Raw genomic sequence first — 14,047 nt, forward strand, 5'->3', positions numbered from 1 at the left:
GGGGAGACTGGATCAATGACGTCCCTGTAGAGAATTACATCGTCAGAGAGGGAAAGGAGCTCCAGGAGCTTCTGGAGAAATGTGGGAACAGATACCATGTTCTAAATCCTAAGAGTTCTGATGATCCGGTTCAGTTGAAAGAGCTGTTTCAAAAAATGTTTGTCATGGTGACTCAAAACAAGGGATGGTTCACAACAAAACATACAAAAAGAGAACGTGCAGATTCGGATTCTACCTCTGCAACAAAACAATGCATGCTGACCGAAGACGAGTGGAACAAACGGGAGCAGAACCTGATAGACAAAATGTTGGAGGCTTTGTCAAATGAACCAGAGGAACCAACGGTACCTTTTACAGAAACATCAAGTAGCATGGACGAGGGCTACATGCCATCCAGTAAGTGTAACTTAATCAAATTGAAAGTTTTGTGTTCATATATAATCTCATGCATTTTACTGCACACTTTTTCCATAGCAATCTGATTTTCTTTAGAAATGAGTTTTCATAATCAGATCTAACAGAGAACCAAACATACAACATTGTCAATAATGACACCAGGAATTGCTAAACTAAATAAATACAATAAAAATAATCAAGCAGATACAAAGAAATATAAAATATGGAACTAAAGTTTCCTCTTCTGTTTCAGTGAGTGAAGATAAGGACTCAGATTGTTGGAGAATTATAAAGTTTGGGAATCTACAATTATATGACCAGGTTCTTGAATGGCTGCAGCAAAGTGCAAGACCAGCTGAGATCAGCTCTGGGGTTTTACCCTCCAACAACTTTTACTGAAACACTGAAGAAAGTCTCCTAATCTAATGACAGAAAAAGTTTTGTCACTGAAAGGAAAAACAAAATGATGTCAGCATGTTCTCAAACATCACAAAGAGGCTCAAAAATGCAATGACTTTAATACGCAGGATAGAAAATAAAACTGACATCTGAGCTTTATTTGAAATCATTTAACAAGCATAAGTGTTGCAGTGCCAACATTATTGTGTAAAATAAGTTGCTACAGAGTTGATATATTGAAATGTAGTTTCCTGTAAATTGTCATTGTTTTATTAATTAAATTTTTTGTGTCCAAAATGAATGTATATCATAATATTTAAAAATCCATAGATGTTAAACATGTTTCTGCACTTTTTTTTAATTCAACTGTTTTTTTCTTTTGCTTTCTATACACAAATGTGAAAAATGTTTGAATTTATAACAAATGCTAAATCTGGTTGTGTAAGATGGAGTTTTTCAATTATTTTCATAACATTTATGTTCATGATATCTAAACGCAGTAGATTTTCTGAAGACGGAGATTATTTTAACTCATCTTTAGAGTCTGATTAATTTGTTGTTTGTCATACATGACAACTAGTTTTAATAACTGGCAAGTTTATTCTTGTTGGACAAAAATGTTCAGGAAAGAGTGAAGATGGAAATCTGATCCTTCACAATAATCGATTTGACATCAGTTCCAACAAAAGTCGGTTGAAGTAGGTAGCCTTGTATGCTGCCTGCACAGAAATGATTTGTGATGCTATCTCACTGAAAGAAAATATGAACATGATCAAACTAAACAAAGGAGTCTTCAAAACTAGAAGACAAATAAAACAACCCTCAGAAGCTATACTGACACAAAACAACACTTATGGAACAGGAGGGGTGATGATTTGTTGATGTGTTTTTTTTCTTCTTCATAATAAACACCTTAATTTAGAATTTGCAGTTTGTGTTGTGATATTGTCTAATTTTATGGTTTGCAAACAATCTGAAACACTTAAAAGGACACATAAAAATAAAGGACATTATGAAGAGAGCAAAAACTTTATCCCACCTCTGCACAGTGCGTCTGGAAAGTATTCACATCTGAATTAGTCTCAACACAATCCTGTCACAGAAATCTACATACAATGAATCATTTTGATTTCATTTTTGGTGTTTGACTTCTGACCTGCATCATCAACTGTAGGACCTCATTTATAGAGGTGAGTGAATTTCCAAGTCCAGTCAACCCAATTTACCACAGGTGGACTCCATCTGTAGAAACATCTTAAAGATGATCAGTGGAAATAACTCAATTTTAAGCTTCATCAACAAAATTTTAAGCAAAAAATGTGAATATCAAGAGTAATGAAACAGCTGGTTGTGGATATGTGGATAAGGTAAAAAAATATATATATATATGGATATTTTTACGATGCACTCATGCATGTAAATTTCTTTTTATACAAGGGAGAGACATTCATTCAGTGATATGTGGTGTAATGGTCTCGCTATGGTGTCTTGTACCAAAACTAACCATTAGCCAAACTCCTTCCACACGAGTCAGTATTAATTAGTTCTTCCTTTATTTCCATGTAGAATGGAGTGAAAAGGCATTGCTTCAAAGAACTCGACCAGGAATACAACGTTCATCACAGTCAAGTGTGTTCATCTGCTCTACCGGGAGCAAACAACCGTACTAACTAAATAACGTAAAAGTAAAGCAGTCCCCTAAAAGTCCAACAGATGGCAGCAATGTGCCATGCAAAATAAAACACCCAGGACATGTGGACTGTTCTTGTTGGCCAAAAATGTTCAGGAAGAACATTGTGGGAAATCTGATTCTTTTTAACAAGATATTAGATATTTATTTGTTTTATAAAGATTGGTTGGAAACTGTAACCTTATTTTCTGTATGAACAGAAATATCCTTCACATCAGTCAGATTAGTTACTGATTTTTATTCAAGTTATCACAAAAGACGGCCAGATAGTAAAATGAATTTGGAAGACATTTCAGGTAAGTAGTGGAGTAGTGGATACAGTATGTGCTGAGAGAATAGTGTTACTCAGTGTTACTGAGTAATTTTGTTTTTATTTTTTATGCTATTTTGCTTGTTATCTGTATGTCTCAAACATGTCTGTTCATTATATTGGACTCTGTTGTTGAACATTTTGGTCACCGGAGAGCACTGCAAGACTTAAAATTTTAAAACTGTATTGAATTGAAAACTGGCAGAGACAAAAGCAAAACTTATAAAGCTTAGTTGAAGACCTGAACTTTTTCCTGAAGTCTGGTGCCTTGAAATTTTGAATTCTGGTCACTTTTTTTAACAGTGTGAACTTCTCTTTAAAAATGTACCTGATCTTTCAGGTTTATTAAAATATGTCATACCTTTCCATTATGCATGGTTGAAAACATAACAGATGAGCAGAACTGCTATAAACAACAATTTCTTATGAACATCAATGGTTCTTGGGTCTAAAAAATTTTTTCAAACTCTTCAACTTTCATAATTGAAATGAGCAAACTGATGTGTCTTTGCAAAATGAAAAATATTCTATCAGAGTGTTTAGGAGAAAGTTGATTAAGATTTGGCATCAGAATAAACTACAATAACATCAGTTTATATATTTTAGATAATTATGTCCTTAGTAGATATTCTTCTTTGGTTTTTGTCATATTAAACTGTGGTTTCAGGATTTAGATCAAGAGTCCAAATGCTTTAAGTNGCGTCAATATGTGACGCCGAGGGTACCTGCCCAAGCGTCAATATGTGACGAGTTGGGAGTGAGAATGTGTTGAATATTCATAAAGTTGTTTTTCCACACTCAGACTCTGCTTTATTTGTGTTTTACTTAGTGCATCAATAAACATTTGTTCTGCTCTGCATTTACCCCATTCAGATGAAACCAGTCTTGTGGCTGTTTGATGGAACTAAATTGGGACCATAAAGTTTGTTCAAAAGAATAAAATAACTTAAATGAAATAAAATATTTGAAACTGAAAAAAAGATTTGGAACTGACAAAGTTCTGAAGAAGAAGAAAAAAAAGATTTAAAACTGAAAAAGCATTTTTGAAAAAAAAAAAAAAAACATTTTTTGAAAGAATTGGCCCATTCACAATTAGCCAGAAGTTATGACCTTGTTTAGTAGTTCCACAGCAAATTTGGTGATATGATAAGCAAGAAAAATTTTACAACTAATGGAGAAAAATGAACAGACTGAAATATAACTCAAAAAGAATGTAAAGATATTAATGAAACTCTCGGACAGAATAAATAAAAAATTGCACTCCTACAAAGCACTCAAAATAATGTATGTAAGGGCTAAAAAAAGTGGTTTTTGCATTTCCAGTTCCCATGAGCCCTGAATGCAACAACTGTGACTATTGTCCAGCTGTTGTGGTGAATAATTAGTAATTTCACACCCCTGTTACGTACGGTTCTAACTCCATGCTAAAACAAGGTCAAAAGTTTGAAACTGGAAAAAAAAATCTGAAATTCAGAAGTAACTTGAATTTGAAGTACTTTTGAAAAAGTTTTTCAGTTGTACATCCTTTTAAAGTTTAAAATATTTATTTTCAGTTTCAAAATAATTTGAAACTGAAACTCTGACAGCAGAGTTTTGCATACAAGACTTTTATTGACACACAAACAAATGTTAGAATCCTGCACACAACTTTTTGACTGATATCTTACTCAATAAGAATTTAAATTGAAAGTTGATCAACAAGAGCAGCTAAAATAGAAGAATGAGCCTTTTTAATTCCCTGACAAATAATAGATCTTATTTTCTACATAGTCTTTATTTCTTTAAATTGCTCACTTCAAATTCAAATCACTGTGTAATGCTTCAGCATTTATTCACACAGATCAAGTTCTCATACTGAGTAAACGTTTGGTTTCTATTTTAATTTGACCCACTGTGTTTTATTCCGTGTTATATAAACACATAATAACAATTTGTTTATTGATATAAGTTTAAGTTTTATTGAAGTTCCTTTAAGTTGTCAGAGTAGAAATGCAGTGATTCTAGTCCTCCAGCAGATGGCGATCTCTGACCATGTTTGACTTTATCAACCAACCATCAAGCACAACATCCACCTCTGCACGACTTACTTTCATGTAAGAGTAAGTTTAGTCAGAACAAACACGCAGGAAGGTCGTCAGAGTGAGGTTAACGAAATGGCTGCTTCCAACTCAGGTATGTGACGTTTCCATCCTTCCTTTAAACATTGTCCTATCTTGGACTCTCATTTTACTAACTGAATATGTTGAATTCCAAGATTTTGACTTTATCAAAGAAATGGAAGTTGGATGAAATCGCTCCCTCTGATTTTCTATATATTGTCTCAGGTTTATTTTGTGTCAGTGTTATTAATATTTACTCTGTTACACAAGTGTTCCAATAGTGATATACAGTTCAATCTTGTGCTGGCAAAGTAGATGTTTCTTAACTGTATTCAAATTAGGCCTTTTCTATCTTTACAGCACAAAGCCATCCTGCTACAGAGTTGAGGATTGTGTTGATAGGAGGAAGATATAATGACCTTCCTAGTGGTAAAAGTTCTGCTGGAAACTTCATCCTGGGTCAAAATGTTTTCAACACCAGCAGAAGAACAGCTCAGAGTGAAACGAGGCAGCAGGAAGTGTTCAGCAGACGAGTCACAGTGGTTGATACTCCAGGATGGTGGTGGGGTTCCTCTAGAGAAGCCACCCCAAAACTGGATCAGATAGAAATCCAGAACAGTGTCCATCTGTGTCCTCCAGGACCTCATGTCTTTCTGCTGGTCATTCCTGTTGATTTATATTTACCTGAGCTTATCAAATTATCACTAAAGCAGCACTTAGAGCTTTTTAATGCAGATGTTTTCAGTCACACCATCGTTCTGTTCACTGCAATCGCTCAATGTAGTGATGAAGAGATTGAGTCCAGAATAAGAACAAGTCCAGTCCTGCAGTGGATTCTTCAACAATGTGGAAACAGAAAACATTTTCTCAACCTCAGTAACAGAGAAGATAGAGATCAAGTCAAGAAGCTTTTAGAGAAAATTGAGACCCTGATTACAAACAATGGATTCAGACACTGTTCTGTTGACAGAAGTCAAGGAGAAACTCTGAGAAAAGAAATGACAGATTTGACTGAAAGAGCCTCAAGAAGGTTTGATCAAGTCCAGAAACAAAGAAAGAAACTGAAGCTACAGATTGAAGGTAGGTTGCAAGTTTATTTCTAATAAGTATTCCTGATCCTGTAGATGTTTGTGGGTCAGCCAGAGCTTGGCAGATAAAACTTTAAATTTTGTTAGTACATAGTTTAAAGAACAATTAAACTACTGAAATTACTTACCGTAACTACCTGACTGTGTGTGTTCTTAGCCACACTGTGGAAAGAAATATGGTAAAATATAAATAATTTTACCTTATAAATTCATATTTATAAGGTCAAGTTTGGCAGAAAAACCTTTTTAGTTAGTATATAATTTAAAAAATACTACATATACTATGAAAATAAATTACTAAACTACACAAACCATACTGTACTAATTTAAGTTCAGTTCCTAAGTTGTACTGGGGCTTTTTGTGGTTATATGTGTTTTTAGTGACTAAGGAGAAGTGTCACTAAATGTGAGGGAACAATAAATCACTCAATCGATCTCTTAAAACTGTTTCTCACTCACTTCTGAATTGGTGACTATGTTTCTGACTTGAAGAGATAATAATAAATCTATTTCTCATATAACTAGATCTATTTCTTATGAAAATAGATTTATTTATTTAAGAAATAGATTTTTTTTTATATAGAAATAAAGTTAGCCAGCACATGTCAATTCTGCTGGCACGGAAATGTAATAAAAATTAAATTGGATATATTTTTTTTTTACGTTCTATGTTTCACTTGAACATTGAATTAAAAATTAAGCTTCAGTCATTTTGAGATATGACCAGAGTTTTCATCTGCCTGATCAGGAGTCTGAAATCTGCAACTCCACAACCAGAAGAGGCTCCTTGACTCATTAGCTCATTTAATATTGACATTGTTTAAAATTAATATGAAACAACAAAATAGTGCACTGAGCTTTGTTTATTTTTGCTTTGATTTTGTTTTGTTGTTTCTGTCCTGCGCTTCAGTTAAATCCTATTGGCCCAATCCTCAACCTGCTGGTAAATTAAATCTAGAACCTCCACTATTCTTCAGTGTTGAAGGAAGGAAATGTTCCAGGATTCACGTTTTCTGTGAGAATATCACATATAACCCACAGAATAACATGACTGAAGTTTCTCTTTTATATATGGGATATAAAAAAAAACAATTTTATTGTCTCTTGGAAAAACACAAGCAGAACTTTGTGTTTGTTTCCAGGAAAATGTTTAGAAAACCAACACAGAACTAGATGAATTAGACCAAGTACTCTGTAAAAAGAAATTCCTCTTGCTCTCTTTTACAAAATATTTTAACAGTTTACGGAACCACAAGAGACTCCTCGACTATTAACATTGTATAAAATTAATATTAAACAACAAAATAGTGGCCTGTGAATTACAAAAAGGACACAACAGTCACCCAAAAAGATCTAAATCATAGAGTTCATGCATTAGATTTATCACCTGCTTATTTTTGGCCTTTCTGTTTTAACTACCAATAATTAGCAACTGTTTAAGCTTTGTAACTGTTTGATTGTTTTCTGTTGATGAACCCTGCTCTAAATAAAGGCAAGTTGCAAACTTTCATAAATTGAGAACATTATTTCCCTGTTTTGTTGGCTTAGGTGGAAAAGTTCCTCCAAACCATTTGAGAATATTAATGATTGGACAGTCATATGCTGGCAAGAGCTCAACTGGAAACCACATTCTAGGAAAAAATGTGTTTAATGTTAATGAAAAGGATGACAGAACAACAACCCACAGTGAAATCAGTCATGGTTTGGTTGAAGGAAGGCGGCTCACAGTGGTCGATTCTCCTGGATGGTTTTACATCAACACCCTTCAGGAAACCAGTGAGATGGATAAACTGGAAATAGAGAACAGTGTGAATCTGTGTCGTCCAGGACCACATGCTGTGCTGCTGGTTATTGATCTGACTGTCTGTATTGATGAATCATATCTGAGATCTGTTCAGGAACACATGAGTCTGTTTAGAGAAGAAATCTGGAAACACACACTTGTTCTGTTTACCTATGGAGACTGGTTAGGAGTGAAGACTGTAGAGGAGCGAATAGAGAGTGATGAAGGTCTGCAGTGGATAGTGAACAAGTGTGAGAACAGGTATCATGTCCTGAACAACAAGGACCACAGTGATAAGACTCAGGTAAAGGAACTACTGGAGAAGATTGAAGAGATGTGGGCAGGAAATGAAGATCCTTACTATGAAGTGGAGCTGGACCGAGCAGCAGAGCTAGAAACCAAGAGAGAGACTGGAGACAAGATGGCCAGAAGGTTGAAGACGATCAATGAGAGAAAGATAAGAGTCCTGAAAGAGCTGATTGGAGGTAAGTAATACATAGTTTATATTTTATGTTGTAGTCATGTTTCATAAATGTTTTAGGATCATATTTACTGTATTTTTTGTTTGTTTTACAGGTGAGAAACATCCAATCACTGACATCAGGATTGTTCTTATTGGCCAGAAATGTTCAGGGAAAAGTATAGCTGGAAACATGATTCTGTTCAATGAGAAATTTGATAAAACTTTTAACGGAGCTTGGTTGAAAAAGGTAACAACATGCTGACTAAGCAAAAATATTTTATACAATCTAACATCCAGACTGTAGGTGTCCAGTGAGTAAAGTACAGTAGATTTATTTTTGTTTGTTTTTCATATTTTCAGAACTACCAAGATCATAGAGAAACTTCACCATGTGTGAAACATGAAGGAAACTTTGATGGAGTAAAAGTCTCAGTTGTTGAAACTCCAGGCTGGTTCTCAGACCCAACACCACCTGACTGGATCAAAGATGAAGTTCTCCACAGTGTCTCCATGTGTTCTCCTGGACCTCATGTTTTTCTCCTGCTTGTTCCCATCTTCAGATCTTTCACAGAGAAAGATCTCAAAGCTCTGCTGGAGATCATGAAGCCATTAACAGAGAGAGTGTGGAGACACTGCATGGTTCTGTTTACCAGGGGAGACTGGATCAATGACGTCCCTGTAGAGAATTACATCGTCAGAGAGGGAAAGGAGCTCCAGGAGCTTCTGGAGAAATGTGGGAACAGATACCATGTTCTAAAAAACTTTAATTCTGATTATTCTGTTCAAGTCAAAGAGCTGTTCCAAAAAATTATTGAGATGGTTGAACAAAACAAAGGATGCTTCACAATTAAACCCAAACAAAATAAACTTCAGATTCTACCTTGGCAAACAAAACAGATAGAAAAGGAATGGAACAAGAGAGAACAGGAGCTGATAGAGAGAGTGATGAAAGCTTTATCAAAGGAACCAGAAGAACCAACAGAACCTCATGTGAGAACAGCACAGAGCAAAGATGACCTTTACAATCCTGACAGTAAGTTTTATATAATAATGAATTAATATTTAGCTTTCTGTTTTATTACATGCTTTGTTCTCTTGAATAACACGTCAATGTTTGTTTCAGTGAGTGGAGATGTTTCCTCAGAATATGGGAGCATTTCAGAGAACAGGAGACGACGAGGACACGACCAAATAGCTGAGTACCAGAATCAGCTCTGGGATCAGCAACATTTGTTCCTCAAACACTGAGGAAAGTCTTGGTATTGATTAAAGTCAACATACAAATTTAGGAAAAGAACAAAGAACTCACTTCTGCTAAAGGTTTGTAAAAAATATATGTATTTAAATCAGTACTTTTTAAACTAATCAGCAAAAAATGTAGGCATGTTGACACTAGATGGGTAATATCTCTCCTGAGCTAAAACATTATCATATTTCTTTCATATGAACATCTTACATAGTTCAATATATATTGAACGTCAATATTTAAATGGTTTTCATCACCCTGATGTAGATCCCATTCTACTTTCTGTTGGTGTGATCAATATTTGTCAGGATTTTTTTCGTCTTATTGAACCAACTTTGGACAGTAAATGTTTTTTTATGAATTGTTATGTAAAAGTATTACTCCTCATATATTGTAAATGCTGTAACTTCCTTTTGTGTTTTGTACCTTGCATTAGATTTTCATTTAACATTTTTAAAGATGTAATTAAAAATAATCTTATCTGAATGAGTTGTACAAAGCTTGAAACATTAATTTTAAGACGTTTATTTGACCTCAGTGTTTGATCATGAAAGGGTTAAATGGTTTTTTTATAGACGAAAATGGAAAAAGGAGCTGATTCTGAAACTAGCTTTAAAGCTATATTTTTTTAAACTAAAGAATATTTCAGGTATGCGTTTTTAAGCTTTAATGTCCTGATTGTAAACCACTCCTTGTTAATATAATCAATGATAGCATCGGTATGAGAAGAACAGATGTGATATCAACAATCGTTTTTGGTGAAACTGAAATTATAATAGCTAATTGTTTGAGTATCTGACCTTCGGGAACTGAGTTCCATTTGTTATGACAAACTTTGTTTTATTTCAATCAATAAAGCAAGCAATCAGTTTTATCTAAGAAGCACCCATTCATGTTGCAGCCATCTTGCTGGAAACACATAACAAAGGGTATTTCTGAACTGGGTTTGAACCATCCAGGGTCACAGTCTGCAGGTGCAAATACCAGAGTTGTTACATAAACTGAAACTGGTGGGATCCTCCCTTTTCCTCCCCTCTTTGTATGAGGGCTGGTGGATATTAAAAGCAATGTACTTTCATCTTTTGTTCACTTCCCTGGAGTAGCCAGGTGAGTCATTGCTCATATTCTTTGCTTAATTTCTTAATAAAATAATAATCAAAATGCATTTTGATTCGTTCTTGGTGGACTCAGAGTTTCACCTTAGGTAAGATTTATTTATTTCCTTAACACATTCATTATACATCTTTAACTAATACAGGTGCAGTAAACATTCTTAATATTATTTGCTAAACTGCAATAACAGCCAAAAGTAACTTCAGAGTATCAAAGCATTCACCATGTGTAGACCAGGGTTAAATTGAGCTCATCTGTCTGAAACAGCCTCCCTGATGTTGTTTCAGTCTATCTTCAGATGGAAACTTTATACTTCCCATTTACTCTCAAGCTTTTCTCAGCCTTTTATGACTGAGGGCAATTTTTACTCCACAAAACCAAGCAAACTACTTTTGAACATTTCTTGAATATTCTGCCATTAGGATGGGATGAAAACAAAGCACAAGTCTTGCAGTTGCTCTTAGTAAGCATTGCAGGATCACTGCCCACAACGTTAGAATGAAGCTAACATGTTAAAACCTCTGCTAGCGGTTCATCTTAATTTTTCAACAAGGTCAGAAAATCACAATAAAATATTACTGGTTTTAGCTTGATGTGGTCAAGTTAAACCCAGTAATAAGAAACGAAATGGAAAGTGGATGCTACTGTGCTGGATGTGAATAAAATGAGACCTAGACTTTTCTCTTTGGCTCTTGGTGAAAGCAGACACTTTCCCCCCCTCTGCTCCTCCCCACACACTTTTCACCCTGCTGCTCTGCTCTGTCTTGTCTTGTGTTGTTTTCTTTTGAAGCCTCTTTGCATTTCTGCTGAATCTACGAATTATGGTTCTGGTCAGCTGATTTCTCAATGCAATTGATGAAATTTTTTCAATGAGAAGAGGGAGAGGCCACGTGTCCTGCTGGACTCATTACACGAAAATTTCTCATTACTCATTACAAAAAATTTTGTCTGTCCACATTATACCTGGAAGACGTGGAGGACCTGTAGTTATTTGATTCATGATAACGTCATTTCTGCTGATTGGGCTGGAGGATACCTGACATCTCGACAAATTCAGAGGACTTCAGCAGCTGTTTCGGCCCTTTTTAAGCTGCCTGATTAGTTTGTCTGTCCACATTGGGCCGTCTGGTGAACGGTCAGACTAATATGCTGTGGGACCAGAGCCGCAAACTGAATGCCATTGATGCTGAGATTTGCAGGCATGCTGCAGGTACTGGAGTTCACCAGCAGGATGGAGTCAATCTTGGAGAAGTTACTAGTCTGGTCTGTTGGAATTAACAGAGATGCACCAAGAGACTTAGGACAGATTGAAAAATTTTAATTTGTCCGAAATACAGAATGTTCTGATCTCAATTGGCTCCTATATGACTGCCTTTGTTGGTTGACTAGAAGATCTGTAAATAAGCTGCTCTTTCCTATCTCCTCTCTCACTCTGAATGACATCCATGAAATTGTACAGCCGGACTCAAGAACTTGCTCTGAGATAGTACCATCTTATCAGAAATTGTGCGTAGGAGACTGGGCTTCACAGACAAATATGCATGCATGTCTCATGATTACAGATACATCTCCCTGATGTAACTGCCTTCGCTGGCTTATGTCTTTGCTGTGTATCATCAGCTACATGTGCCAGTTTTTTCTTGTGTCATTTGTTGCCCTGTCTAGTTTATTATTTTAGAAATATTTGAGTACTCATTCATTCAGATCAATCTTTAGCTTTACACTTTTTAGACGGTTATCCACAGAATCTCCTTTTAGACTCTGGCTTATAAATCATGGAGGACTTGTATTTACCCACAAACTCAGAACAGGAGCATCTAGTTATATATTTACTCAACCCTGAACTGGAATCAAACCTATTAGTTAGAACAAAAAGATCACTGAGAAACTCCTGGTGTACCTATTGTACCTTTATATTTACTTTCAATTAGTTTAGCCATAGAAACTACTCATTACCTTAGATTCTAAAAGGAAATGGGGTCCAACCGACCCCACACACGTAAAACTTGTATCATTTGAGATAGTCCTATACGTTTGCCTCAGTTCTCGCACGCACAAGGGTTGAGTGACTGTTTGATGAATTTTTATCTGCAGTCTGTTCAGGAACACATGAGTCTGTTTAGAGAAGAAATCTGGAAACACACACTTGTTCTGTTCACCAGAGGAGACTGGTTAGGAGTGAAGACTGCAGAGGAGCGAATAGAGAGTGAGGAAGGTCTGCAGTGGATAGTGAACAAGTGTGAGAACAGGTATCATGTCCTGAACAATGGACTGGATTTGAAGACCCCTAGTCTAGTAATTTAGTTCCTCTTAAAAATTACAATCCATGCTGCAAAACTTGGAGTGCAAATCCAGAAGAGTTACATTTTTAATGGACACTTTAGATCAGGGGTTTGAAGCTCCATTCTTCTTTTGCTCATGGACTCCTACTATTGAATGCATCCCTGTTCCAACCCACCTGGATCAAATGAATGGTTACAAAACTTGCTAATATACTAAGGAATTTTTTCTGCCTTTTAAGTCAATTTAAAAAATGTCTTTAGCTTTGAATTTTTAGTTTTAATGTTTCTATTTATGGTACTCAGATCTGTAGTTCTTCCAAACCTCCAACAGATGGCGATCTGTGACTATGTTCCAGTAACTTCCTCATCTGCACTATTTACTTTCTGGAACAGGTTTTGGGAGAACAAACAGCAGAAACGTCTAAAGACTGAAGCATCTCAAATGGCTGCTTCACCTGATACTTCTAACTGAGGTCAGTGATTTCATTTTATAAATCATCCCTAAAAGTTATTCTATCTTGGATTATACTTTTGTAACTTATATTGAATTGAAAACTGGCAGAGACAAAACCAAAACTTATAAAGCTTAGTTGAAGACCTGAAGTTTTTCCTGAAGTCTGGTGCCTTGAAATTTTGAATTCTGGTCACTTTTTTTAACAGTGTGAACTTCTCTTTAAAAATGTACCTGATCTTTCAGGTTTATTAAAATATGTCATACCTTTCCATTATGCATGGTTGAAAACATAACAGATGAGCAGAACTGCTATAAACAACAATTTCTTATGAACATCAATGGTTCTTGGGTCTAAAAAATTTTTTCAAACTCTTCAACTTTCATAATTGAAATGAGCAAACTGATGTGTCTTTGCAAAATGAAAAATATTCTATCAGAGTGTTTAGGAGAAAGTTGATTAAGATTTGGCATCAGAATAAACTACAATAACATCAGTTTATATATTTTAGATAATTATGTCCTTAGTAGATATTCTTCTTTGGTTTTTGTCATATTAAACTGTGGTTTCAGGATTTAGATCAAGAGTCCAAATGCTTTAAGTTAATTTAAAAAATGTCTTTAGCTTTGAATTTTTAGTTTTAATGTTTCTACTTTTGGTAACCAGATATGTAGTTCTTCCAGTCCTCCAACAGATGGTGATCTCTGACTATATTGAACTTCCACT

The 14,047-nt window shown here is 35.2% G+C and overlaps 2 protein-coding genes and 1 long non-coding RNA gene across 3 annotated transcripts in view; all 3 read left to right on the forward strand.

Moving 5' to 3' along the window:
* LOC103131957 (GTPase IMAP family member 8-like) overlaps positions 1-1,125 on the forward strand; it is a 17,077-nt gene extending 15,952 nt beyond the window's left edge. The window contains exons 5-6 of the mRNA XM_016667039.1: positions 1-396; positions 650-1,125. Coding sequence (XP_016522525.1) covers positions 1-396; positions 650-795 — 542 coding nt within the window. The 3' untranslated portion in view covers positions 796-1,125. The remainder of the gene's footprint in view (positions 397-649) is intronic.
* The window catches only part of LOC103131954 (GTPase IMAP family member 8-like), a 41,741-nt gene extending 32,265 nt beyond the window's left edge, over positions 1-9,476 (forward strand). The window contains exons 3-7 of the mRNA XM_016667037.1: positions 5,255-5,974; positions 7,531-8,250; positions 8,342-8,475; positions 8,589-9,261; positions 9,352-9,476. Coding sequence (XP_016522523.1) covers positions 5,255-5,974; positions 7,531-8,250; positions 8,342-8,475; positions 8,589-9,261; positions 9,352-9,476 — 2,372 coding nt within the window. The remainder of the gene's footprint in view (positions 1-5,254; positions 5,975-7,530; positions 8,251-8,341; positions 8,476-8,588; positions 9,262-9,351) is intronic.
* Positions 9,477-13,235: 3,759 nt separating this feature from the next.
* LOC103131953 (uncharacterized) overlaps positions 13,236-14,047 on the forward strand; it is an 8,051-nt gene continuing 7,239 nt past the window's right edge. The window contains exon 1 of the long non-coding RNA XR_475464.2: positions 13,236-13,342. This is a non-coding gene — a long non-coding RNA (uncharacterized LOC103131953). The remainder of the gene's footprint in view (positions 13,343-14,047) is intronic.

Source organism: Poecilia formosa, unplaced genomic scaffold (assembly GCF_000485575.1).
Source record: "Poecilia formosa unplaced genomic scaffold, Poecilia_formosa-5.1.2 Scaffold881, whole genome shotgun sequence".
In the NCBI taxonomy this organism is placed as follows: domain Eukaryota; kingdom Metazoa; phylum Chordata; class Actinopteri; order Cyprinodontiformes; family Poeciliidae; genus Poecilia; species Poecilia formosa.